The sequence below is a fragment of the Bombina bombina genome, chromosome 1, assembly GCF_027579735.1.
Source record: "Bombina bombina isolate aBomBom1 chromosome 1, aBomBom1.pri, whole genome shotgun sequence".
Taxonomy (NCBI): Eukaryota; Metazoa; Chordata; class Amphibia; order Anura; family Bombinatoridae; genus Bombina; species Bombina bombina.
Window position 1 is genome coordinate 510,462,819 of NC_069499.1, and position 12,183 is coordinate 510,475,001.

The 12,183-nt window shown below is 35.7% G+C and overlaps 1 protein-coding gene across 2 annotated transcripts in view; it reads left to right on the forward strand.

Annotated features, from left to right (window-relative positions):
- The window catches only part of GULP1 (GULP PTB domain containing engulfment adaptor 1), an 803,315-nt gene that overhangs the window by 484,418 nt on the left and 306,714 nt on the right, over positions 1-12,183 (forward strand). For both annotated transcript variants that reach the window (XM_053698596.1, XM_053698597.1), the window contains exon 3: positions 5,107-5,174. In XM_053698596.1, coding sequence (XP_053554571.1) covers positions 5,147-5,174 — 28 coding nt within the window. In that variant the 5' untranslated portion in view covers positions 5,107-5,146. The remainder of the gene's footprint in view (positions 1-5,106; positions 5,175-12,183) is intronic.

A 12,183-nucleotide genomic window follows, 5' to 3' on the forward strand; every position in this document is an offset into this window, starting at 1 on the left:
GAAATAGTTGTTCCTTCATTATGTCCTAACCCTTCTTCTAAGAAGGAGCGTATGTTGCATAACCTGGACGTGGTCCATGCCCTGAAGTTTTACTTGTGGGCGACTAAGGATTTCCTTCAATCTTCTTCATTATTTATTGTTTTTTCTGGAAAGCGTAGGGGTCAGAAAGCTACGGCTACCTCTCTTTCTTTTTGGCTGAAGAGTATCATCTGTCTGGTGTATGAGACTGCTGGACAGCAGACTCCTGAAAGAATTACGGCTCACTCTACTAGGGCTGTGACTTCCTCATGGGCATTTAAAAACGATGCTTCTGTTGAACAGATTTCCAAGGCTGCGACTTGGTCGTCTCTTCACGCTTTTTCCAAATTTTCCAAATTTGATACTTTTGCTTCTTCTGAGGCTGGTTTTGGGAGAAAGGTTCTTCAAGCAGTGGCACCTTCCATTTAGATTCCTGTCTTGTCCCTCCCTTTCATCCGTATCCTGTTGCTTTGGTATTGTATCCCACAAGTAAGGATGAAATCCGTGGACTCGGCATATCTTGTAGAAGAAAAGGAAATTTATGCTTACCTGATAAATGTATTTCTTCTACGATATGACAAGTCCACGGCCCTCCCTGTCATTTTTAAGACAGGTTTAGATTATGGTATATTTTTTATAAACTTCAGTCACCTCTGCACCTTTGGCTTCTCCTTTCTCTTCCTTTCTTCGGTCGAATGACTTGGGGTGCAGGGAAGGGAGGAGCTATATATACAGCTCTGCTGTGGTGCTCTTTGCCACTTCCTGTTAGCAGGAGGATAAATCCCACAAGTAAGGATGAAATCCATGGACTCGTCATATCGTAGAAGAAATATATTTATCAGGTAAGCATAAATTTCCTTTTTTCTACCTTAATTCTGATTGGCTGATATAATTCTATCAGCCAATCGGAATCTAAGGGACACCATCTTGGATGACGTCACTTAAAGGTACCTTCATTCTGTTGAGCTGATTACTTTGGGGCAATGTCGGCGATGCAGCAGATTAGGGTTAATATGTGTAAGATTAGGGGTGTTTAGACTCGGGGTTCATGTTAGGGTGTTAGGTGTAGACATAACTTTTATTTCCCCATAGGAATCAATGGGGCTGCGTTAGGGAGCTTTATGCTGCTTTTTTGCAGGTATTTTTCAGCCGGCTCTCCCCGTTGATTCCTATGGGGAAATCGTGCATGAGCACGTACTACCAGCTCACTCCTGACTTAAGCAGCGCTGCTCAATGCTCACTTCTAGTCTTTTAACGCCGGGTTTGTAAAAACTTGTAATACCAGCGCTGTAGGTAAGTGAGCGGTTAGAGAAAACTGCTTGTTAGCACCGCATAGCTTCTAACGCAAAACTCGTAATCTAGGTGTAATAATAGTTCTGTATCAAGTGGAAGATACAAAGTCCACTCAATGGATACTCGGTTTACAATTGTAATATCTCTTTAAGACTGGAACCTACGATTTCACCATCCCCTATTGAAGCCATATAATTAGTAAGGTCATTGCTTGGTTATTGAAGTTATAGTGGGTGTGTGTGTCCTAAACACTACCCCTTTTTTCTACCTCCTTATCGAGTCATATTCTTTGCTAACCAAACTGGAGTCTTATGCTAACTCAGCTGATCCCCATCACCTGACCTGAACTCTCTCTGCTGCAACGCCGGAGCGGTTAGACACTTACCTCTATCCTTACGCTTCCTCCTATTACCGCTTGAGCAGTTTGAATGAGAATGCTGTTCTCATTTCTGCTTGTAACTTATTTTCAGCTCTTGGAACAAAAGTATCATTACCGGATTCAACTACCTCCAGTGACTCTGCTCGGTCTTTTTTCACCTGCTCCAATTGATCCGCTTTCTATGTTACCACGCTGACCGCAAGTATATGTGTTGTTTGCTAACTGATCTTTGCAATCTATACTAAGTATCATGTTTGCCACGCTACTACTAAACACAACTATAAGTGTTGTTTGCTAAATGAACAGTGCATTTCATACTAAGCTCCATGCTTGTCACACTACTACAAATTGCAAGTATAAGTGTATTTGCTAGATGAACTGTGTATTCCATACTACGCTTCATGTTTGTTACACTACCGCTAAGCTCATGTGTTATTTGCTAGATGAACTATATATTCTGCTTCTCTACATTCTATATTTCAAACCATATGGAATATTCTGAAACAATTATCCACTAAACGTTCATCTCTCTCTCTCTCTCTCTCTCTCTCTCTCTCTCTCTCTCTCTCTCTCTCTCTCTCCTATATATATAAATCAATGTAAATATTTGCATAGGAAAATAGCACATCTAGGCAAGATTCCCCGCTCGCTTTTTCCCAGAAATACCTAATATACAATGTTACCATTGCACAAGGGAATTCTGGGTAAGATATGCAAATTCAGATATGCAAATTCTCAGTTTTTTTCTCTTTAAAATACTGTTTTAACACAGCTATCCTTTTAACAGGATTATTACAGCAAACCAGAAATCACTCATATATATATCTGAATACAAATTATTTTCCTACACTTTTGAAATGCATTTTAGTTAAACTGGCACTATAAAAAAGTGGCAACAATAATAGAGATTGATCACTGTATTTTGACCTAAGCGTATCAGTTTTTTAGAGTATGTCAAGCTATAGCTTCTATTTGTGGTATTCCATATTTTTTGTGGTAGTCCATATTTTCTTGTGGTATTCCATTTGTGGTATTCCATATTTTATATACAATAATACAAATGTTGCTAAAAAAAAATCACAGTGGGAGTGCATGCTTACTTCAGCAATAACTGCTGATTATCTTCTCCAGATATGGCAAACAGTGGGAGACTTTGGCCCATGAAAAACAATTGCAGCAGTTGATTTGTTAAGATAAACCTTATAATCCCTGGATGTTTATTATCCCTTTAATATCAGCCCATTTAGCAATATACTCAGCCTCAATACACTTCCCATATTCTCATGCTGGTATGTTCCTGTTGTTAGCCTGATTTCTAATGTTATTTATACATATTGCATACATTAGCTTTTTAAAAAAAATCTTTTTATTAAGGTATAATACAAGGTAATACACAATACACTCAGGTCAACCAGGAGAACCATATCACATAGAATACATTGGCCTAATAGGCTGATCAGACAATATTGCGTGAAATAGACTATTGTGTACAGAAACAATGATGAAGTACCACATTTTTCAATAGAAGAACTAGCCCTTAAAATATATAGGTAAGAAAAAGGCTTTTTTACCTTATAAACGTGAAGTAGCTGGGTAATAGTATAGGGCAGAAAATACCCCCTAATATCAAATCACAGAACATGCAAAAGAAAAAAAGAGAAATCCCCAAATGAAAAGTATAAGCCTCTCGGGCCACATAATAAAAGGATTTTACTACGACTGCAAGGGGAGGTCGTACAAATAAGACCACTCTTGGACACTGAGAATATATCAAAAGGTAGGGCCATTCCCAGACCCTAAATATACAATTAAAACTAAATGTCTCAAAATACCAACAGCTTATATATTAAGAAAAAAAATGAATACACATCAGTCTAAAGTGGATGAGAAAATGGGGCCTATTTAACAATGGTCTGTTGGACCTGATCTGACAGTGTGGATCAGGTCCCACAGACCTCTCTGAATGCGGAGAGCAATACGCTCTCCGTATTCAGCATTGCACCAGCAGCTCACAAGAGCTGCTGGTGCAACGCCGCCCCCTGCAGATTCGTGGCCAAGGTTGTCAATCAACCGAAAAATTAAGTTAAAATAATAGCGATAAAAAATGCAATTGGTTGATTAAGAAATAGAACATTTTACCAACACCAAAGCTTTCTATACTAAGGCAATTGTTACATATCCTGTTACAATATAGTCAGTATTTAACAGAAACATAAAACTGGTAATTATTAACATTTCAAGCCCTGGCACAGGGAGCAAGCATCTGCTCCCTGTGCCAGGGCTTGATATTTAAATGTAAATTGGTGGACTGATGTCTTCTATAGGGATATCTTTTTTTACCCCTAAGGGCTTACATGGTAATACCCAACTTTGTTAAACAATTACCACATTGTGACACATGAGAACAGATAAGTCTACTCCTTAATTTGACCCTGTGGGGTCATAATAGTCATGTAATCATACTGCACTTATAGGGATCTTTTGTTTCGTAATACATGTGGTAATGGGGATAATTACCTGTTATAGGTGTCTGCCCTAAATACTGACTATATTGTAATGAGATATGTAATAATTGACAGCGCTTTTTCTGAGCTGTATAAATAAAGTATATATATATATATATATATATATATATATATATATATATATATATAAATCAACTGAGAAGAAGGAAGCTGTAAGAATAGAGAGGACTCCGCCAATAAGAAGCTTTCTAAGTTCATTTCTTAAAAATATACAATCAATATAAATCAATATATATATATATATATATATATATATATATATATATATATATATATATATATATATATATATAATATCAACTGAGAAGAAGGAAGCTATAAGGATAGAGAGGAATAAGAAAGCTTTTTGAGTAAGTTAATTTCTTAGAAATGTACAATCAGGAAGCAGTGCAACAAACTGATTTGTAGATTGAATAAAATCCCGGCTTTAAAAGAGAAGCAAGAAATAGAATAAAAAACTTTGTGGACTACTGCTCTCCATCATGATTGGTTATAGGCTTTACTCAAATTATATTTTTTGAAGGTTTGTTTAACTTGTTGTCACTTTGGACATGTGATGTTATGAGATTTCTATGCTTGGAGAGGGGTCCTGAAGTCTTGAATGAGTGAGTGAGATGATCTTATGAGAGGAATGCTGAGGAGAGGAGGGTTAAGTGGGAGTGTACTCAGAAATAAGTTAAACAATGGGGGAGCATGCAGTATTTTGAGTACTTTAAAGATGACAACTAATAATCTGACTTTATTGTGAACTAAACGAGGGATTTGAAAAGAGACGTAGCAGATTTTAGTTGATATTTTATGGAGAATAAGGCACAAACCACTCTCAACTTAACAAATGCAGGCAGGCAATTTATCGTTTATAATATTAATTTTAGTTTCATTTTGTTTTAGGCAGAAGAGCCTCAGCCTGAAACGTTAATTATTAATCAACATGAACCGTGCTTTTAGCAGGAAAAAAGGTAAGTAAGACCCATTAAAGAACAAATCCAGCCACGCGTGTATTATAAAGGTCCCATGCTAAAATAATTAAAAGGACCTGAAACATATTACGTTAATTATCCTGGACAGTACTTCATATTTAAGAGAAGCAGTACTACTGATCAAATGAAAGTAGAAAATTGTATGGACTTGTTTGTGATCTTGTGATCATTTAAAATGATAGAGAAAAATATATTTGAATTAATGTTATAGATTTAATATATTATCTATGCACTGTAAAATAAAGTTTTATAGCATTTATTAAATATAAATATGATTCACTGTTTTTTGCACCCCATTTTAATAATCTTAGGGCTCATCATCTCTTACTGAATTCCATCCACCTATCTCTGTCATATTTAAATCACCCTTTCATAAAACTGTACAAGAGTATATTTCAGGATTGAAAGAATGGTGGCATGAATGGATGGACTTTCATGGGTTAAATATGGGACAGTAAGGGTTTGTATGAAGGTATAAGCATACAAAATATGTGACATATTGCTGCCTACTGTTTGTGTATGTAGTGGTTCCCAGCAGGTGGTTCCTCTCCTATGTTTTTACTGCCAACATTCTGTCTACATTTTGTCTACCCTATTGCTGCTTTGATAGAGGATGTATATAGGAAAAGGGCAGTTGTAAGGTTTCCTTTATCCTGTTGCTCCCAGCCATTACAGGTACACTAAACGCAATTTTTTTTCTTTAATGATTCAGATAGAGCATGCAATTTTAAGCAACTTTCTAATTTACTCCAATTATCAATTTTTCTTCATTCTCTTGCTATCTTTATTTAAAAAGCAGGAATGTGATGCATAGGAGCCGGCCCATTTTTGGTTGAGAACCTGGGTTATGCTTGCTCATTGGTGGGTAAATGTCAGCCTCCAATAAGCAAGCACTATCCATGGTGCTGAACCTGAAATGGGCTAGCTGCTAAGATTTACATTCATGATTTTCAAATAAAGATAGCAAGAGAACAAAGAATAATTGATAATAGTAGTAAATTAGAAAGTTGCATAAAATCGCATGCTCTATCTGAATCATGAAAGAAAAAAATTTGGGTTCAGTGTCCAATGTTACAATAGCTATTATTTGTCAACTTCCTATTATCAGTTCAATTTAAATCCACTTGTGGCTAAATAAATAAGATTACTATTATTATTAATATTATTGTTATTATTATACTAGAGATAAAGTGAGACGTTTGAATGGGACAATCACTTTCTGTCCTCATAAGCTACATTCCTATGCAATATGTGCAGTATGTTTTAAATAAATAATGATAAAACTATAAAACCCTTTTTACAAAAATCTGTTTAAAAATTGCATGAGTTGTGTATACAAAGCATCCATATTGCTAAACAGATAATACACACTAGAAGAGAAAACTCACATAGAAAGACTTGTCATTTTATGTCAAATACAGTTGTACTACTTGTACATTTGTCATTATAAAGTGATTTGTACATGTTCTACTTGACAAATATACCTGTTTATTGATGTTAAGAAATAAAACATTTGAAGTATAAGTGCCCAAAAAAGGCATAAACAATATAGAAATTTTAAATAAAGAAGCAGAAAATAATATGAAGATAAACTATTCAACATTTATAAAGTTATTTAATGGTTCCAAAGAGCCTATATAACCTCTTGAAGAACTATGAAAGCTTCCAGAGATTATAAAATAATGATACAAGAATATTCCCAAGGCAGGGTGTTACACATACAAAATGTTGCCAGTTTGAAGCTGAAACCAAGAAAAATATATTTTAAAAAGCCTTAATAATTGATTTATTCTTTTATTTATAAGAGTGGAGAGCTGTACTGTTAACTTACTGCATTCAGCCTGCAAAATGTGAGTAATTTCTAAATAAAATATGTACAGCTACAAAAAGCTTTTAATGCTACCAGAACAGAAGTTGTAGGTGCAAGTTCTTTTTTTATTAATGTTTTATTTTGGCAATTGTTATAAGATACAATTAATGGTGCATGGTACCTCATATATTATAAGATGAAAGGGCCATGATACCCACTTGCCATGATACCCACATGCAAACACTTGAAAGTGATGTAGCATAGCTGTAAAAAGCTTACTAGAAAATATCACCTGAACATCTCTATGTAAAAGAGAAATATATTTTACCTCAAAATGTCCCAAGTATTCACACCCCATTGTAATGGACTTTAGCAGCAAGTCAGTATGTCTGTCCCAGGACCTGCAAGGGAGCGAGCCTCATGCACACTCATGCTATTTCCCTATTCAGATTAAGGAAGTTTACTATGAAATCTCATAAGAGTTAAGTAAAAACTCATGAGATCACAGTATTATTATTATCAGGTATTTATAAAGCGCCAGCAGATTACATAGCACTATACAAGAAATAATGGAACATTACAGGGATGCATTAAATACACAAACAAACAAGAGTTAATAACCTCAGCACTGCTGATAATGATTGACTGCTGTTCATTTCTTCCTATTTTTTTTTTTTTATCTGCAGCTGGACAAAGTATAACTTTTACACAGTACTTACTCTGTTGAGCTGAAGAAATTTTTAGGTAAAATATCTTCCCTTTTTACATAGAGATTCTCAGGGGATATTTTCCTGTCAGCTTTTTACAGTTATGCAAACAGTTCCTGAAAAACAGAAAAAAGAGAGGCGCTCTTGGTGTAGTATGTCCTATACCAGTATCACCAGGTGTAACAAAGATGGAGATATACTCACAAGCGGCGTTGCACATGCAGTGCAATAACGGACAAGCCAAAGCTTCAGAGCCGTTCGGCTGACTCGCTTAGGCAATGGACGCTTGAGGTCAGATCGAGGCTCCCCATAATGACCGCTTCCGATGACAAACTTGATACGGGAAACCGAACAGCTGGCCGGTGTAAGTAGACCCCTGAAATGGAAACTCCAACCAGGCGGATATCCAAACAAATAGGGGGTAAATAAACTTCCAATATCCAGAGCAAGGATAAAACAGTAAATCTTTTATTAAAACAAATACAATTGTTGCTTAGCAACGCGTTTCTCGGCTAAGTGCCGTTTCTTCAGGCTATATTGTTACACTGGCTAGGACATACTATACCAAGAGTGCCTCTCTTTTTTCTGTTTTTCAGGAACTGTTTGCGTCGATACCTTATTGAAGAGAGCTGCCCGTCTTCTGTATTTCCCTGATCACTTGTTTCAGGATTTGTATATGTTTGGACTTATGCAAATATCACGTATATTGTGGACTTTAGTTTAGTGTATATTTTTATTTGGCGCACCTCCTTTTTAGACACTTTACCCTGCTGGGTCAGGTGTTTGTTAGTTTTGTTTCTTTTTAGAGTTATGCTGCATCACTTTCAAGTGATTTGGCATATGAGTATTATGTCCCTTTAAGGGCTAGGTTATAAGTGGCAAGCTATATTTAGTGTATCAGTAATGCAATTATTTTTTTTTATTAATTTGAATACAGCATTTTAGCCTTACAATGTAATTTAAGATTAGTTGCACACATGTTGATACTTGAGTTAAATTGCTACTTCATCAGTGATATTGTACAGAACATATATCCCAGCATTCAATTCTGTAATCTAATTCAATTGGTCCCATTACATAAATTTGTATAAAATCCTTCCCAGCAGTTCAAACATTATAGCAAAATATATATGATGATGATAATAAAACCATGCACTGCTCCAATTCCTCACACAACTCTACCCATCCCTTTGCCTTTACCTAGGCACACCTCCACCGTCAAAACCTCTGCTTCCCCAGCCCATAAGTCTTTCTCACCTCTCAGTCTTAGGGGATGATTTATTAAGATGCGGGCAATGCTGCTTGTGCAATGCCGCCCCCTGCAGATTCGCGGCTAATCGGCCCGCTAGCAGGAGGTGTCATTCATCCCGATCGCATCTGATCGGGATGATTGCTGTCCGCTGCTTCTTGACTTATGTTTCCGACGAGTCTGACGTGCGGAAATTGCTGCATACAACATGTTAAATCGGCCACTTAGAAGGCTTCTGAGAAATGTTGGGAAGTGAGCTGTGAGGAGAAATTGTGTCTGTTGCTTAGTACTGCACATGCTTGGGTTATAAAGCCTTTTTCATCTCTTTTTTATGAATTGGTTTATTAACTGTTTAATTGAAGGGTTAGTATTATTTAGAGGTATTGTGACAATGACAATGACAAGTTTCAGACAAATTTTCAATAGTTATAAGAATTTGAAATACAGATTTAGCATAACATGCTTGATTGAACTTAAACTATAATGTCATACCGGATATCTACCTGGGCATGTTTTACAGTGCTATTTATTGTAACATAACAATTCTTATCTATTACATTCATGAAGCATCACATTTATGTTGTTTTTTAATTTACAAAATGTTCTTCTAATGAATGAATGATATTGTTCCTAAATAATAAAAAATGAAATATTTTTTATAATCCAGAGGATACTAAATTATGATGTTCCCATTCTAAATGATAATACACCTTAATAAATTAAACATGAGCTACATTCCCCAGTTAAATAAAATATACTACAGAAACACTATGCAGTGTACCAAAATGCTTCATTTTAATTGTGCACATTATATTTTACAGTACCAGCTGATGCCAAATTGCTCTTCTGTTAGGATTATTTTTTTTAAGACCTGAATATGCAGAGTTAGTGACATGCAGCAAATAACTTGATAGAAGCTCAATATTTGTCAGAAAGTGGATGACAGTGTACAGATTCCTGCATAACTAGAAATTAGTTAATCCAGGAAATGCATTTTACATAAAAAATTGTCATTTTTATTGTGGTGAGTGCTAAAAATAACAAATTTTAGCTAATGCTGTTTCAGACATAGGGGTTTGTTCACAATCTGTTATCTGATAATTGTCTACACGTTATTGGCTGTAGATGAGCCCATTCAACACAATCAGCAATGTATATTGTTTATTAAAAGTACTTTTTACATTACAGTTTCAGTTACATTGGCAAGCTGATTTACTGATAGCAATCCAAATTTATAATAATTAACAACACATTTACAGGGCCATTTTTTCCAAGAGTAAATATATATTTTACATATATATATATAACTCCACTAACATTGGCATGCTTGGTAAATATGGGCAAAGAAGACAGTGGAAATAAACAATAAACAAAAATGCTCTGCTCTCATGGATAGCAAACAATTGCAAACACAACTTAGATTTATTAAAAAAAAAAATATTCTCCTATAATGACTGATGAGGTTGGTGAATACGTGACAAGGGATCTTAGACCATTACTCCATACAGAATCTCCCCAGATCCTTGAAATTTTGAGATCAACGCTGGTGGACTCTCCTCTTCAGTTCACCCCATAGGTTATCTATGGGGTTCAAATCAGGAGATTGGGATGGCCATGGCAGGACCTTGTTTTTGTGGTCAGTAAACCATTTGTGTGTTGATTTTGATGTATTTTTTCAATCATTGTCCTCCTGGAAGATCCAACCATGGCCAATTTTAAGCATTCTGGCAGAGGCAGTCAGGTGTTCATTTAATATCTTTTGATATTTGATAGAGTCCATAATGCCATGCATCCTAACAAAATGCCCAGGTCTTCTGGCAGAAAAGCAGCCCAAAAACAATAAAGAGCCACCACCATATTTAACCGTTGACATGAGGTACTTTTCCATATGACTACCTCTCTAGCGGCTAGATTTAGAGTTTTGTTGGTAACGACCCGAAAAGCTAACGCCGGCTTTTTTCTGGCCGCACCATAAAAATAACTCTGGTATTGAGAGTCCACATAAAGGCTACGTTAGGCTCCAAAAAAGGAACGTAGAGCATATTTAACGCAGCTTCAACTCTCGATACCAGAGTTGCTTACGCAAGCGGCCAGCCTCAAAAACGTGCTTGTGCACGATTCCCCCATAGAAAACAATGGGGCTGTTTGAGCTGAAAAAAAACCTAACACCTGCAAAAAAGCCGCGTTCAGCTCCTAACGCAGCCCCATTGTTTGCTATGCGGAAACACTTCCTACGTCTGCACCTAACACCCTAACATGTACCCCGAGTCTAAACACCCCTAGCCTTACACTTATTAACCCCTAATCTGCCGCCCCTGCTATCGCTGACACCTGCATATTATTATTAACCCCTAATCTGCCGCTCCGTAAACCGCTGCTACTTACATTATCCCTATGTACCCCTAATCTGCTGCCCTAACATCGCCGACCCCTATATTATATTTATTAACCCCTAATCTGCCCCCCACAACGTCGCCTCCACCTGCCTACACTTATTAACCCCTAATCTGCCAAGCGGACCGCACCGCTATTATTATAAAGTTATTAACCCCTAATCCGCTTCACTAACCCTATAATAAATAGTATTAACCCCTAATCTGCCCTCCCTAACATCGCCGACACCTAACTTCAATTATTAACCCCTAATCTGCCGACTGGAGCTCACCGCTATTCTAATAAATGTATTAACCCCTAAAGCTAAGTCTAACCCTAACACTAACACCCCCCTAAATTAAATATAATTTTAATCTAACGAAATTAATTAACTCTTATTAAATAAATTATTCCTATTTAAAGCTAAATACTTACCTGTAAAATAAATCCTAATATAGCTACAATATAAATTATAATTATATTTTAGCTATTTTAGGATTAATATTTATTTTACAGGTAACTTTGTATTTATTTTAACCAGGTACAATAGCTATTAAATAGTTAAGAACTATTTAATAGCTAAAATAGTTAAAATAATTACAAATTTACCTGTAAAATAAATCCTAACCTAAGTTACAATTAAACCTAACACTACACTATCAATAAATTAATTAAATAAAATACCTTCAATTACCTACAATTAAACCTAACACTACACTATCAATAAATTAATTAAATACAATACCTACAAATAACTACAATGAAATAAACTAACTAAAGTACAAAAAATAAAAAAGAACTAAGTTACAAAAAATAAAAAAATATTTACAAACATAAGAAAAATATTAC